This window comes from Diadema antillarum, unplaced genomic scaffold (genome assembly GCF_040938485.1).
Source record: "Diadema antillarum isolate AM-2024a unplaced genomic scaffold, OU_Dant_1.0 seq00001611_RagTag, whole genome shotgun sequence".
NCBI lineage: Eukaryota > Metazoa > Echinodermata > Echinoidea > Diadematoida > Diadematidae > Diadema > Diadema antillarum.
The window spans coordinates 421,826-433,877 of NW_027272324.1; the positions used below are offsets into that span (position 1 = coordinate 421,826).

Genomic DNA, 12,052 nt, shown 5'->3' on the forward strand with positions numbered 1-12,052 from the left:
CTTTGAGTACCAATTAAAACAGAAACACCCCACGTTGTATACACTGCCACAGAATTCTTAGCACGGAGGTGGTTAAAAGACACATTTTTTTTTCTTCACATTTCGCAGCAATTTCAACTTACAACAAGACGCCAAATGAGCACTTGCAGGTTTTGGAATATAACAATTTGCAATACGTGAATTCCAGTTTCAAAAAGTACAGAGAGTAAAAAAACAAACAAACAAACAAAAAACATAGTAACACAATTTATAAGGTACTGTGTATATGAGTGTAATGATAATATAAGTCGGTGAGGGAAATAAAAAAAATGGTGTACGGTGTTTATGCTGTTTTACAAAATTAAAGAAACCCACAAATTTGTATTAACAGCCTCTTTAGTGTGTGTTTCAAGAGATCATAATTCTTTTAATTTTGAAAAAAAAAGTTTCATTTTTTTGTAACTCCAACAAAACCCGAATATTCTCCTGAATATCTATGTATTTGTTAGCCAATATCTATGTAATCTACATAAGATCTACAATGTAGTTGAACTCATTAGAAAAAAAAAACCACAACAACAACCTTTGACACCAATGAAAGCCAGGTATCACTCTGCCGAGTGGAGACAAGCTTTATTTATCATGGAATCATGTTGTGTATTTTGAGTCCAGAAGTTTCCAGTTGCATTTTTCTGACAAAAAGGGTTTGAATTACCTTCCTGTATAATGTACCAGCTTACGAAAGAAATCTTATTTCCAGGGTTGCAAAAGGAACACACGAACTTTCACCTTTGTGTATATGTTTACCCATATGATAAATGATTGTGATATACATACCTAATTCGCCAGATGTATTCGTACTAGTAACGGATTACGGTGATAAAGTACGACTTTACTCTGCTACTCTGACGCGCTTGTAAATGTCAAAAGCAATAAGATGGATTCGAAAATAGCGATGGTTTAACGTAAGACTCAGCAGCGAAAATGTATAACGCAATCTTTAAAAACAAACGACAACAAAAATCTAGCGTGTCCTCAGGAAGTACTTTCGTGTTATCTGGGGTGTTATTTTTCTAACCATGGTGATAATGTGGTTCTACACGCCTCCTCCCATGGGTGTCTGCATTCCTGAGGCTCATTTTAGATTTCTGTTTTGTGAAGTTGTCGATCAAATTAGATTTATGGATATTTTGACGTCAAGCTTAATTAACCACTTGAAGTTAGACTTACAACAAACAGATCAAGAGGTAGTTTGATACATCCAGGAGGAAAAGCCCAAGATGTTTGCATGATTATGCGGTTTACCTGCTGGACATGCACCAGTTCTCCTTGAGCCTTATTTGTGGATTCCTGGACGCTTATTTTGGGTAACTATGCCCAGTGATTTTTCGAGCTGGTGACCCCAATGTGTTTTTGATGTCATCGTTTTCCCCGCCAGAATTTCGTGACTTGTGTCTGTACTTATTATGGCTAGTGAAAAAAAGAATATATGTATATATATATATATATATATATATATATATATATAACATCATTTTGATTATAAGAATTATTATCACTATCACACTTTTCACTTCGGCATCGCGGCTGTTAGTAGCGTCATAATGATTGCAAGGCCCGCTTATATGATTGTTCTTATTAACAATAATGAAAGGTGACATCAACACATGATGCCTGAATGTAGGTCTGTTTTGATTAGTTTGTGTGTTTTTTTCTTTTTTGTTTTGTTTTTGCTTAATCTCGCTTTTTTGCGGTTTGTTTTGTTTTATTTTTATTTTATATTCTCAGAATGGGCATACATCCTATATTTTTACCAACGATAACGTGATGATATATCACAACGTGCTGTGGCATCGAGGCCTCTTGTTCTGTTTTCCATAATATCAGTGACGAGTTATATCATAGTCATTACTACCTTGAATGTAAAACGTTATTATCATAGTATTATACTTACATAATCCACTCCACTTGATATGATTTAAGCCTTATTTAACTGTTGGATCATATTCACTGATGAAATCAAGAACTGTACAAAACTTAGTTTATATTCCTTAGTGTGCTATTTTGAACTGTTGTATTCTCGGTTAAATTGAAATAGTAGCTCTATAATATGAATAAGGGAGGGGATGTTGACCGCAGTGTGTTATCATCATGTTATAATACATAATGAACGCACACACACGAGCGAACACGCAGACATGTAGTATAAGCAGGACCTATATTCTAGGTGAATGACATGAAGTCATTTCGAAAACTGCTCCCAGAACAGCCATCTATACATTCATCAGTATGTCGTTAGCTAGCTTTGCATTCACGCAGTAAAGTGGAAACTTTCCGTTTGCAGTTTCCTGTTTTTGAGCGAGTGATAATTCATTTTTGCGGTGATTCACCGAGTCTAATTCCCATTCTCATTCTTTGACAGACGATGCCAATTTAAGCAGTGTACATCGTAGTTTGTTAGATACTTTGTTCAATTTGTTCGTGCATGAAGTGCTCGTGATATTTGTTATATTAAAGGGCAGGTAAAATTAGTGCATTTATCAAAATAGGAAATTTTATTGGGAATGGTCGCTCGGGGGAGTCTACAAAGATGATTTCGATTCCATTTTACCCCAAATGCCTTTAGGTGTTAATGAGGCGAGACGTTTAATTGAGCAAGCTACAGACATAAAAAACATCAAGCTTTTTTTTTTCTTTCGTTTTCCATTTTCTTTTCTTCAAGGAGAGGGGGAAAGACTTGTTTATGACTTCGGTCTTCTCCCCGTATTCCCTGCTCATTACCGGGTGCAGAATGTGATTTCCGGAACTACCTGTACGTGCTGTGAGCTGGTGAATAACTCGGCTCTATACAGGCTGTCCGAGTTGGCAGGGTGTTTCCTGCTGCACTCGCGACAAGTCAGGGAGGGAGTAAAGGGTGGGGCCTAGAGAGACAGTGGGAGAGAGAACGAGAGGAAAAGGGAGAGAGAGAGAGAGAGGGGGGGGGGGGGCGTGGGGATTGTCGAAGACCAGGGGAGAGCAGTGAGGGGGTATGGCTCACACTGATACAGGAAGTCTCTCCGTACGCGTGCTGAAGGGGGAAAATGCGCGCGCTTTGCAGCGAAACCATGTCTAGTCAGTGTCAAATCACATCAAAGCTAGTATATGACAGACTGCGATCTGCTAAGCGAATGCGCTTGATCTGCCGAGAGAGGCGCAGCGACCCAACAGACATTCGCCGGTACGATCAGTGTGAAGAAAACATATCAAGCCCTGACGGTAAATAAGACTTGTTAATTCTTTGGTCCAACGCTTGCCGCGTTTATCAAGAACACAGCGCTGCAATTCGGCAATGGAACATATATGTTGGATATCGGCACTTCTGTGTACGCTTACAGTGATTCAGAATGCTCAGGCGGGATTTAACGTACAACCGACATCTAAGGAAGGAATCCAAGGTGAAACTGTAGTACTGCGATGCCAAATACAAAACGAACAGGGAGCAATTGTCGTGTGGGACAGAAACGGCCTTCAGCTCAGTATAGATAGCACACTTGTGGAGACCCTTGATGCAGAATTCAGTGAGAGGTTTTCTGTCATTGGCAACCACACCCAAGGCGAATTCAATCTTCAGATAAACGATGTAAAGCGAAGTGACGAAGGTGAGTTTCGCTGCTCGTACATCAGCCGTTCTGGAGGAGCCTTCTCTGGAGTAGCAACATTGACTGTTCTGATTCCACCATCTGCTGGATTCCCACGATGCCAGGTTCTAGCCGAGACCCCCCAGAACTCCAAGAGTACTTTCTGGCCGGGAGACGTGGCGACACTGAGATGCGAGTCGGCAGGAGGCGACCCGGCGGCTAACCTGACATGGTTTCGGTCCAACTGGACAGTGACGGCCTCAACGAAGCACACTAATGTTTACAAACGGATCCTTACGCGAGGAGATAACGGAGTCACCTTCGTCTGTGAGGCCACAAGTCCAGCACTTCGCGAACCACGGAGATGCTCCGTAACGCCCATGAGAATCCCGCCTGAGGTGCATGTTAGGGCCCAGAGCAGTTCTGTCCTGGTAGGGACTAATGCAACCTTCCACTGTGAGGTCAACGCAATAACCCGAGTCCTGGAGCACAACTGGTTTATCGACGGCGACCTACTGACATCCGAAACGCCGGGGATAGCGTTTGGCAGCAGTGGGAAAGTGCTTGTGATTGTGAACGCCCAGGTTGAACATGGAAGTAAGACTGTCGAGTGTCAAGCCGTTATTGAAAACAATCTCGAAGCTAGAGCTAGTTCCAGGGTAGTGGTCATTCCACCCAAAAAGACAGAGCCCCCGCCATCGACACCGACACAGAAGGTAACCATTATTGAAATCGACAACCCAGAGCCTCCATCGACGTTTCGTCCTTTTATCACTGCCGATATGAACCTCATCATTGTCGTAGTATCCGGCTCGCTCATCGTACTTCTATTGTTGATCGCCATCATCATGGGGTGTTGGGTCTTCGGCTTCCGTAAACCGCGAAGACCGAACACGCGCGTCAACATCGACTACGGCGAGGTGCCGGCTGACATGCCTCTGGACGGCATCAGCCACTACTCCGTTCCCGCCGCCATGTTTAGCACGGAGGTTCCCGACACACGCGGTCCCGCTTTGATCCATCCTTCGAGCAACATGGACGAGAACGCCTCAGGGTACATATCGGCACTCTACGCAACACTAGATAAAAACAAGCGGCAGCAGGGCAAATTGACAAGTGCCACAGCTCTTCCAGAAAAGCCCGTTGCTCAGATCACTCCTACGGCCAGTCGGAATCCGCCTATGCAGTACGACACCGCGGCGACCTTAGAGAAGAGGAAATCGACGGGAGCGATTGCCTATTCCGATCTCAAAAACACGGAAGAGGAGGATCCAGCGCTCCTGAAAGGGGGCTGCAATTGCGACTGCAAGGGTACCGACTATGAGAAGGAAGATCCTGACACAGAACAATGAGTTACTCTTTATACCAGCCCAATAGCGACATGTGAGCTGTGCGTGTGAGGGACTCTTGAAACTGAGAGGATAAATTCAAGAGTGAACAGTGTCGGCATTTTATCACGCGTGACAAGTGTATTCAACCATTATAATTCCGGGTGCAATACTTACCTGATGTCTTTCATTGATGTATTCCAAACCTTGTGCAACAAGGCCGTGTCATTTATGCTTGCAATTAGGGACTATAACATTACCCTTAACTTTGTACCTCGTACATTATGACAAACAAAACTACTCACATCTTCTCCACGGTACGACTGATAGGAGTATATTGGATAAGATAAAAACGTATGTGTTTAAAGTTACAGGGAACAATGGTACACTACGGCATGGTATCCTAAAATGGAGCATGACTATAACTCATCGGTACATTCTGTTGCTAATAGCAAAGGCTACAAAACGTGTCTGTATTTCAGGAAAGATTGAAACATATTGTTCATACTGTATATAGATAAGATTATGTGTACATATCAGAATCTTTAAAGAGTGCAATACATGAAGGGGTTTATATTTTCTGTAATGTTTGCGATGTTTATCGCCATGGTGTTTGAAGACAAGTGCTCCATATTTTCCATCTGCCAAAAACAGAGCGACAGAAAACACTGTTGGTTGTTGTGGCTGCATAAAACCTTTGGTGAAGAATTAATGCTACCACGTATTGAGCGCTGTCTGATTGCCATTTCAAAAGTACTTTGTAAAGATGAATAATAGGGATGTCTTAGAGTCATCGTCACGGGGTTATAGATAATTAATTATTTTGATATGGCGATGAGAAATCAGTAAACGTGCTGCACCAGACGAGCAAAGGTTAGATATAATAAAAATACATAAATAAGATTGATTTAGCCAATGACGTATGACAACATAAAGGACCATTCCATTTGTAAACTTGCTATGTTACATCCATAATCATGCAAGCACAAGTTCAGGTAGTAAAAAAAAATCAGCTAAACGCCTGTTTTAAGCGATGCTGTTTTACGTCATTAACAACAATGAAGAAAAAAATCGAATATCTAAGATTACCAAACCAATATCTGACGCATTTATATTGACAATATAAAATGTCCTACATCCTGTGTCTCAAAATTCAGCTACCAAAATGATGTAGGCGTAGTTCACAAGGTGAACCATTACTATCCGGGGTTTTTTCAGTCTCACCAGATTTTCTTCGACGTGTTGTCTGATGAATGGTATCATACATTGAGAACATACCGTGCAATGCAGAAGGTCTCCAAATTCCATAATATGGGAAAAACTCAAACTTCAAATTCAAACGTCATGCCATTCTTGTCCAGAGAAGGAGTGTAGTCCTTTCATGTGCCGAAATGACTGTACCACGTGAGAAATCAAATGTACGAAGGGACAATAAACTGTTATCATTGATAACCCTGAAATGAAGCTGTACATCAGAAGAAGTTTGTTTTCCCCTCTTATTAGAAATGTGAAGTGAAGAATGTTTGTCGGGTGGCCTGTACGTCTTGATCATAAGCAGCAATGAAAGTATTGATAAAACTGTGATAAACAGAAAGTGGAAATTGAAACCTACGATAACCGGGTAAATGTTTTCCAACTCCATGGATATTTCTGTAAAGGTTGAATAAGATGATAGATTAAAATTCTTGTTTAAGCAAGATAGATAGCGAAAGAGAGAGAGCGAGAGAGAGAGAGAAACTGTTTCCACCTGTCATATAAGAGGGATGCGAGTCTTTCCTATGATCATGTTGATTGCCGCAATCATTGTGTTAGCATCATATTCAGACAAGGGTGAGTACTCCAATTCCCCTCCTCAACCTAGGCCTACCTTTTAAACTTGTCTGTCATTGCCAGCTCGCGACGCAGCTATACAGTATGCTTCTTAATCCCACCAACTGCAGCATTGGATAAGCACCTTGCTGTAGCGGAACCCAAACAGTCGCTTCTTCGCTTGTTGACTACGAACTTAAGCCGCTAAAGCGGACGTTGCATCATTGCGAAGAACGGAAATAGCGCCCTAAAATTTTGAATCTCGTGCGAAGGTCAAAATTTATTTCAGTCTGATTTAATCTTCGCAATGCAGGCACGGATGATGCTCACAGATCTGCCACGAGGTATCATCAGATCACACATTCCAGAGTATTGCTTAGGGCAAAATAATGTCCAAATATAAGTATTCATATTTACCATTACATGTACCAACTGATGATAATTATGGCCTCTACGGTGCGTTTGTGTGGTCGTAGATGTTTGTTATCGCTGATGGTGTATGTTTGTGCGTGCTTGTGAAAAAAGGGTAGTTGTATACTTGTTTGCGTGTTTGCGTGTGTGTGTGTATGTGTGTGCGAGTGTACGTGTGTGTATATTTGCGTGCACATGTATTCATATACAGTACTATACGTGCTACTTCGTAGGCACTCATTAATTGTAGCATTTTGTTCTTAGTTTTGCAATCAACGACGTTCGACTTTATACTTACAATTGAAGTCTTTAGAATTATGCTCCAAATTTGTCCAACATACTCAATCTGCATCCAATAATGAAATAAGTTTCTTCAGTGTGGTTAAAGAGTCATATCAATTCATTTAACTTCTATTGAAGTCATTTCAATCTAATATCATTTATTTCCATCCAAACAAAAGAGAGAGGCAAAATACAAAACATACGTTTATACGATTCATATAGTTTTATCAATTTGTAATGCAGTATATAAAGTATATAATAAAAGTTTTGCACAATTAAGTAGAATAACTAAGGACAGCGATGCATTCTTTGCGAGGTTGGCATATCGACTTTGGCCGTATATATCCTGTATACAAATACATACATAGTTCACACTATCACATTGTTACATTACATTCAACGCAATGAAGATATTACTTCTAATATATACTGTACTAGCTATGACTAATGAACGATATCATAAATATGCATATATTATGCGTTACATAATGTAGCCTACATGTAAATATGGAACAAGTAAACTGGTTCTAATAGCTTCACTGACAATTGCTATTCCATTCTCTCGTTTCAGTTACAGTATCAGCGACCTTTCTACTTTCAGAGGAATTGGTTTAAACATTTAATTGGCTTGCACTCTACAGTTGGAAAGGGGGGGGGGCATACAAGAAACAAAGCAGTTGTCAAAATGATACCTATTCGTGGTATTAAATTAGAAGAATGACGTAATCATTTTCATTATTAGATCACTTTGTATGTTCTTTTGTCTGCGACTCACTTTTCTGAACATGACGATACACATTCAATTAACTGTTATAGTTTTGTTTTTAACTCTCCGGCAATGCCGACACAAAACACAAAAAAAGCACGTGTAATGTGTAATGTAATAAGCCGGGGACGACGTTTAAGGCGACTGTACTTCTTATAACATTACTATAAGAAGTGAACTCGCCTTTGAATAAAAAGATGATGGAAACGAGAAAGCTTCTGCTTGTCCAATGAACAACGTGATATCACCCTAGAGTGAGTTGACTGTGACAATTCCCTTCCTGCCCGTACACACGGGGCAACCGAAAAGGGGCAGTCAATTAAGCCGTAATTGAGAGCGTCAGTAAGCGAGGCAATAGAACACGGCCCGGCGTAGTAGTGGACAGGAAAGACAGGGTTAGGCTGGGGACGACACGTCAGACGAGAGACCGTGTGACTCAGCGGCACGGGAGCACCTGTCTGTATAGTCTCTGCCTTGGAGTCGTGATGTGGTCGGAGTCTCGTCAACCATACAATTCGACCCTTTGATCTGAATCTTTATTATGTTTCGTCAACATCATCATATAAAAAAAGGAAAAACGAACATTCTTTTAATTTTATTTCGTTTATTTTTTCCCATTTCCCGAAAACAATCATACAAAATCATAAGCACAGCATAAATGCATGAAAATGAAGACGGTATTAAGTTATTTTAAAAATATCACCGTGAACTCGTGAATTAAAGTTATAATATGATAAGGTAACAAACTTTGAACAAAATCATGTAGAAATAATTAGTGTTGTATCAAATAATTAGAAATAAGAAGGCTGTTGGAAATCGATGGGACTGACAAAAGTTTAGGTTGTGTATTATTGCAGTCCGCTAAAGTATGCTTGTCTTATCTATTCATTCGCTGTTCTTGCATGTTCTCCATTTAGAGTATATCAGACATTTTGTCTTTTATGAAGAAATGGTAACATTTGATATGTACGACCTACAACATGCGAATTTTACATCTAAAAACATGTTCATAAATTCGTGTACAATATTATTTTGTTTCCGTTACATATTCCTCCTAATATAATAGTTCTTTATGATTAAGGTTCTAATCAGCGGAAAGTGAAAAAAACCTAGAAAGTAAAACCCACTTGACAATCGCCAATACTAAAATTAAAGTAAGCTATACCCAGTGATTGTAATATGACTGAAAGAATATGACATTAATATCGGTATAATTTCAATGAATATGAAAATCAAACGTCTTTAAAATAAGGAGAGCGATCATTATCTTTTCATATCTAGATCGTTATGATATGAATTTTTATCAATAGTTACCAGGAGACAACCATCCTAAAAATCATAATGAATTCTTTTGTCAAAATGTATTTAGGTTACGTGTAACAGAATCAAAAGGAAACTAAATGAGACTTTGATTATGAAAATAAAAATGTATCGTAATCTCCCTGCACGTTCTGCAAGTACGCTTCGATTCTATCTAGTTTCCTCGGCGAGAGTATGTTTCCCATTCAATCAACAGCAATCAATGTAAAAGTAAGATGACACGTACTATCACGCATCATAAACCAGAATATCAATGTTCTTATCAACAACATTTGTTATGAACAGTTTACTAAGTATCATTTTCGCCTACATACAAACATCAGAAATAATGATGATAATAATAATAATGATAATAATAATGATAATAATGATAATAATGATGATGATAATAATAATAATAATAATAACTACAGCATTTTCAATGCGCCATCGATGTAGTGGACTATTCTGAGAAGCGGAGGGACATAAACAGAATAACATACACAAGTAACATTGTGTAGTTGTAAATATGAAAGTTGAAGACCAAGGAAAAGATAGAAATATATAGAGAAATCACTGAGAACCGTGGGTCTGCTTTTACAGTTTCATTGTTCAAAGAAAATACTGTGAAATACATATGCTTTACTCTCTAAAAAAATCGAGTGAAAATATTCACTCTTGAAGGAGTGAATACAAAAAAGAGTGAATTTAGAGTGAAATTAGAGTGAATTTTTAGTGAAAATGTTCATTGTCACTCATTTTGGAGTGACCTCAGGGATCACTCGAAGATTTTTGGAGTGATCCCTGAGGTCACTCTAAAACGAGTGAAAATGGACATTTTCACTAAAAATTCACTCTAATTTCACTCTAAATTCACTCTTTTTTGTATTCACTCCTTCAAGAGTGAATATTTTCACTCGATTTTTTTTTTAGAGAGTACGCAATATTTTGAAGCCTTTACATACAAAGCACTGGACCTGCTTTCTTTCTTTTCAATAGAATGACCACAGCCCCGTTTTGCACCCGCATTCAGTGTATGATATGAACAAGATGTACGACCGCCATGTAGCAGCTGCCACAAACAGTAAAACATGGCGGCTTAATTACACTTCCTGTTTAAGTGTTAATGGCGTATAGGATGTTAGAAGTTTACATGCAGTCCTGAATCCTACACTGTCGTTCAGAATCTATTTCATTGATAACAAAAAGTGGATATCATAACCCTATAACTGTTCACAATACATACGTACATAATCTGTTAACCTACCACTTCGTCTTCACTGCATTCACTGATCTGACAGACAAAACATTTTCAAAGGAAGCGCGTTAAAATAAATACTGTAAAATCAGTACAACTCACCATTGTTTAATGCCGTATCATCGTGCTTCACTTAGGATTTTCGTCAATCGTATGGACTTACATAAACTGATCTATTGATAATTGTGTTTGAGTGAACGTTCGTGTATATCTAAGAGTAATTGTTCGTACAAAACAGTGCTCGTGCAACTGTGGAAGTGGGTGTAAAAAAAAATTAAACCAAGCAAGAATAAGTTGAAACCCTGCATCTCACATTTCTAAAAATAAAAAACAACAACAGCCAACACCAACACCAACAAAAATAAAAACTGCAGCGGATCAAGATGTGTGGTCATAGACAAGTACTTAGAAGATAGCCTACATGCATTGAACGTGAAAGTCAGTGGCCCTTTCAGGATTTGCCGTGAAAGAAATAGCTAAAAAATATATAAAAATTGATATGTTGGGAGGGGGAGGTGGGAACGCGGGGAGCAGAAGCGGGAGAAAGAGTGATTATAGACTGATGGAAGTAATAAACAAAAACAAGGAGAAGAAAAGGGATATTCCCATGCATGTCGACAAGAAGTATAGACAACGCGGGTAAGTATTAACAACATTAATATCGAGTCCTCCTTACAATGTCATTGTACTTCAGCCACTATATGCATACTGACATTGGCCAAGTTTCAAAAGCTGTTCCGTGTGATGCTTTTAACACACTTTCATAAAACATGTTTCCGTATCCAAGGGTTGACACTTTCCAGCACGGTGCTGTCAATTATTCATACTGGCGAACACACCTCGCCTCTTGCCGACAAACAACAGTGCCATCATCGAATTACTCATCTTTTTCAAACATAACATGGTAAAGGTGACTTTGTCACTGTTTGTTCTCTTTGATGACAATGTATTTCCTACAGGTTAGTGCCCCTGTTGTCCGCCTGTTTGGTGGTTTAGGGTTTAGGGTGTGTAAAACAGCCAACGCCACCCCGAGTCACAGAATCCAGGCAGTGTCTGCGAGAATTTCAGATTTCCTATTTAGTCAGGAAAGGGGAGCACGGTTTGAATGCAAATAGTGGAGACTAAGTTGTTCTTTATGTTGTACTCAACTGTCACTTAGAATGTGGAGAATGCAGAACTTAAACAAGTTTAGGTGTTTCTCAAGAGATTCCAAGGAAAACCTCTTATGTCCAAACAAACCAAACTCAAGATAGAATTATCAAAAACAAAAGGGTTGCGAGGTACATTCCTCGACTCTGGCATG

General features: G+C 39.3%; 1 protein-coding gene across 1 annotated transcript; it reads left to right on the top strand.

Annotated features, from left to right (window-relative positions):
• Positions 1-3,307: 3,307 nt before the first annotated feature.
• LOC139711105 (uncharacterized) lies at positions 3,308-4,948 on the top strand. Its single transcript, XM_071623021.1, has one exon. It carries the CDS (start codon positions 3,308-3,310, stop codon positions 4,946-4,948), a length of 1,641 nt encoding a protein of 546 aa, XP_071479122.1.
• The last annotated feature ends 7,104 nt before the right edge of the window (positions 4,949-12,052 follow it).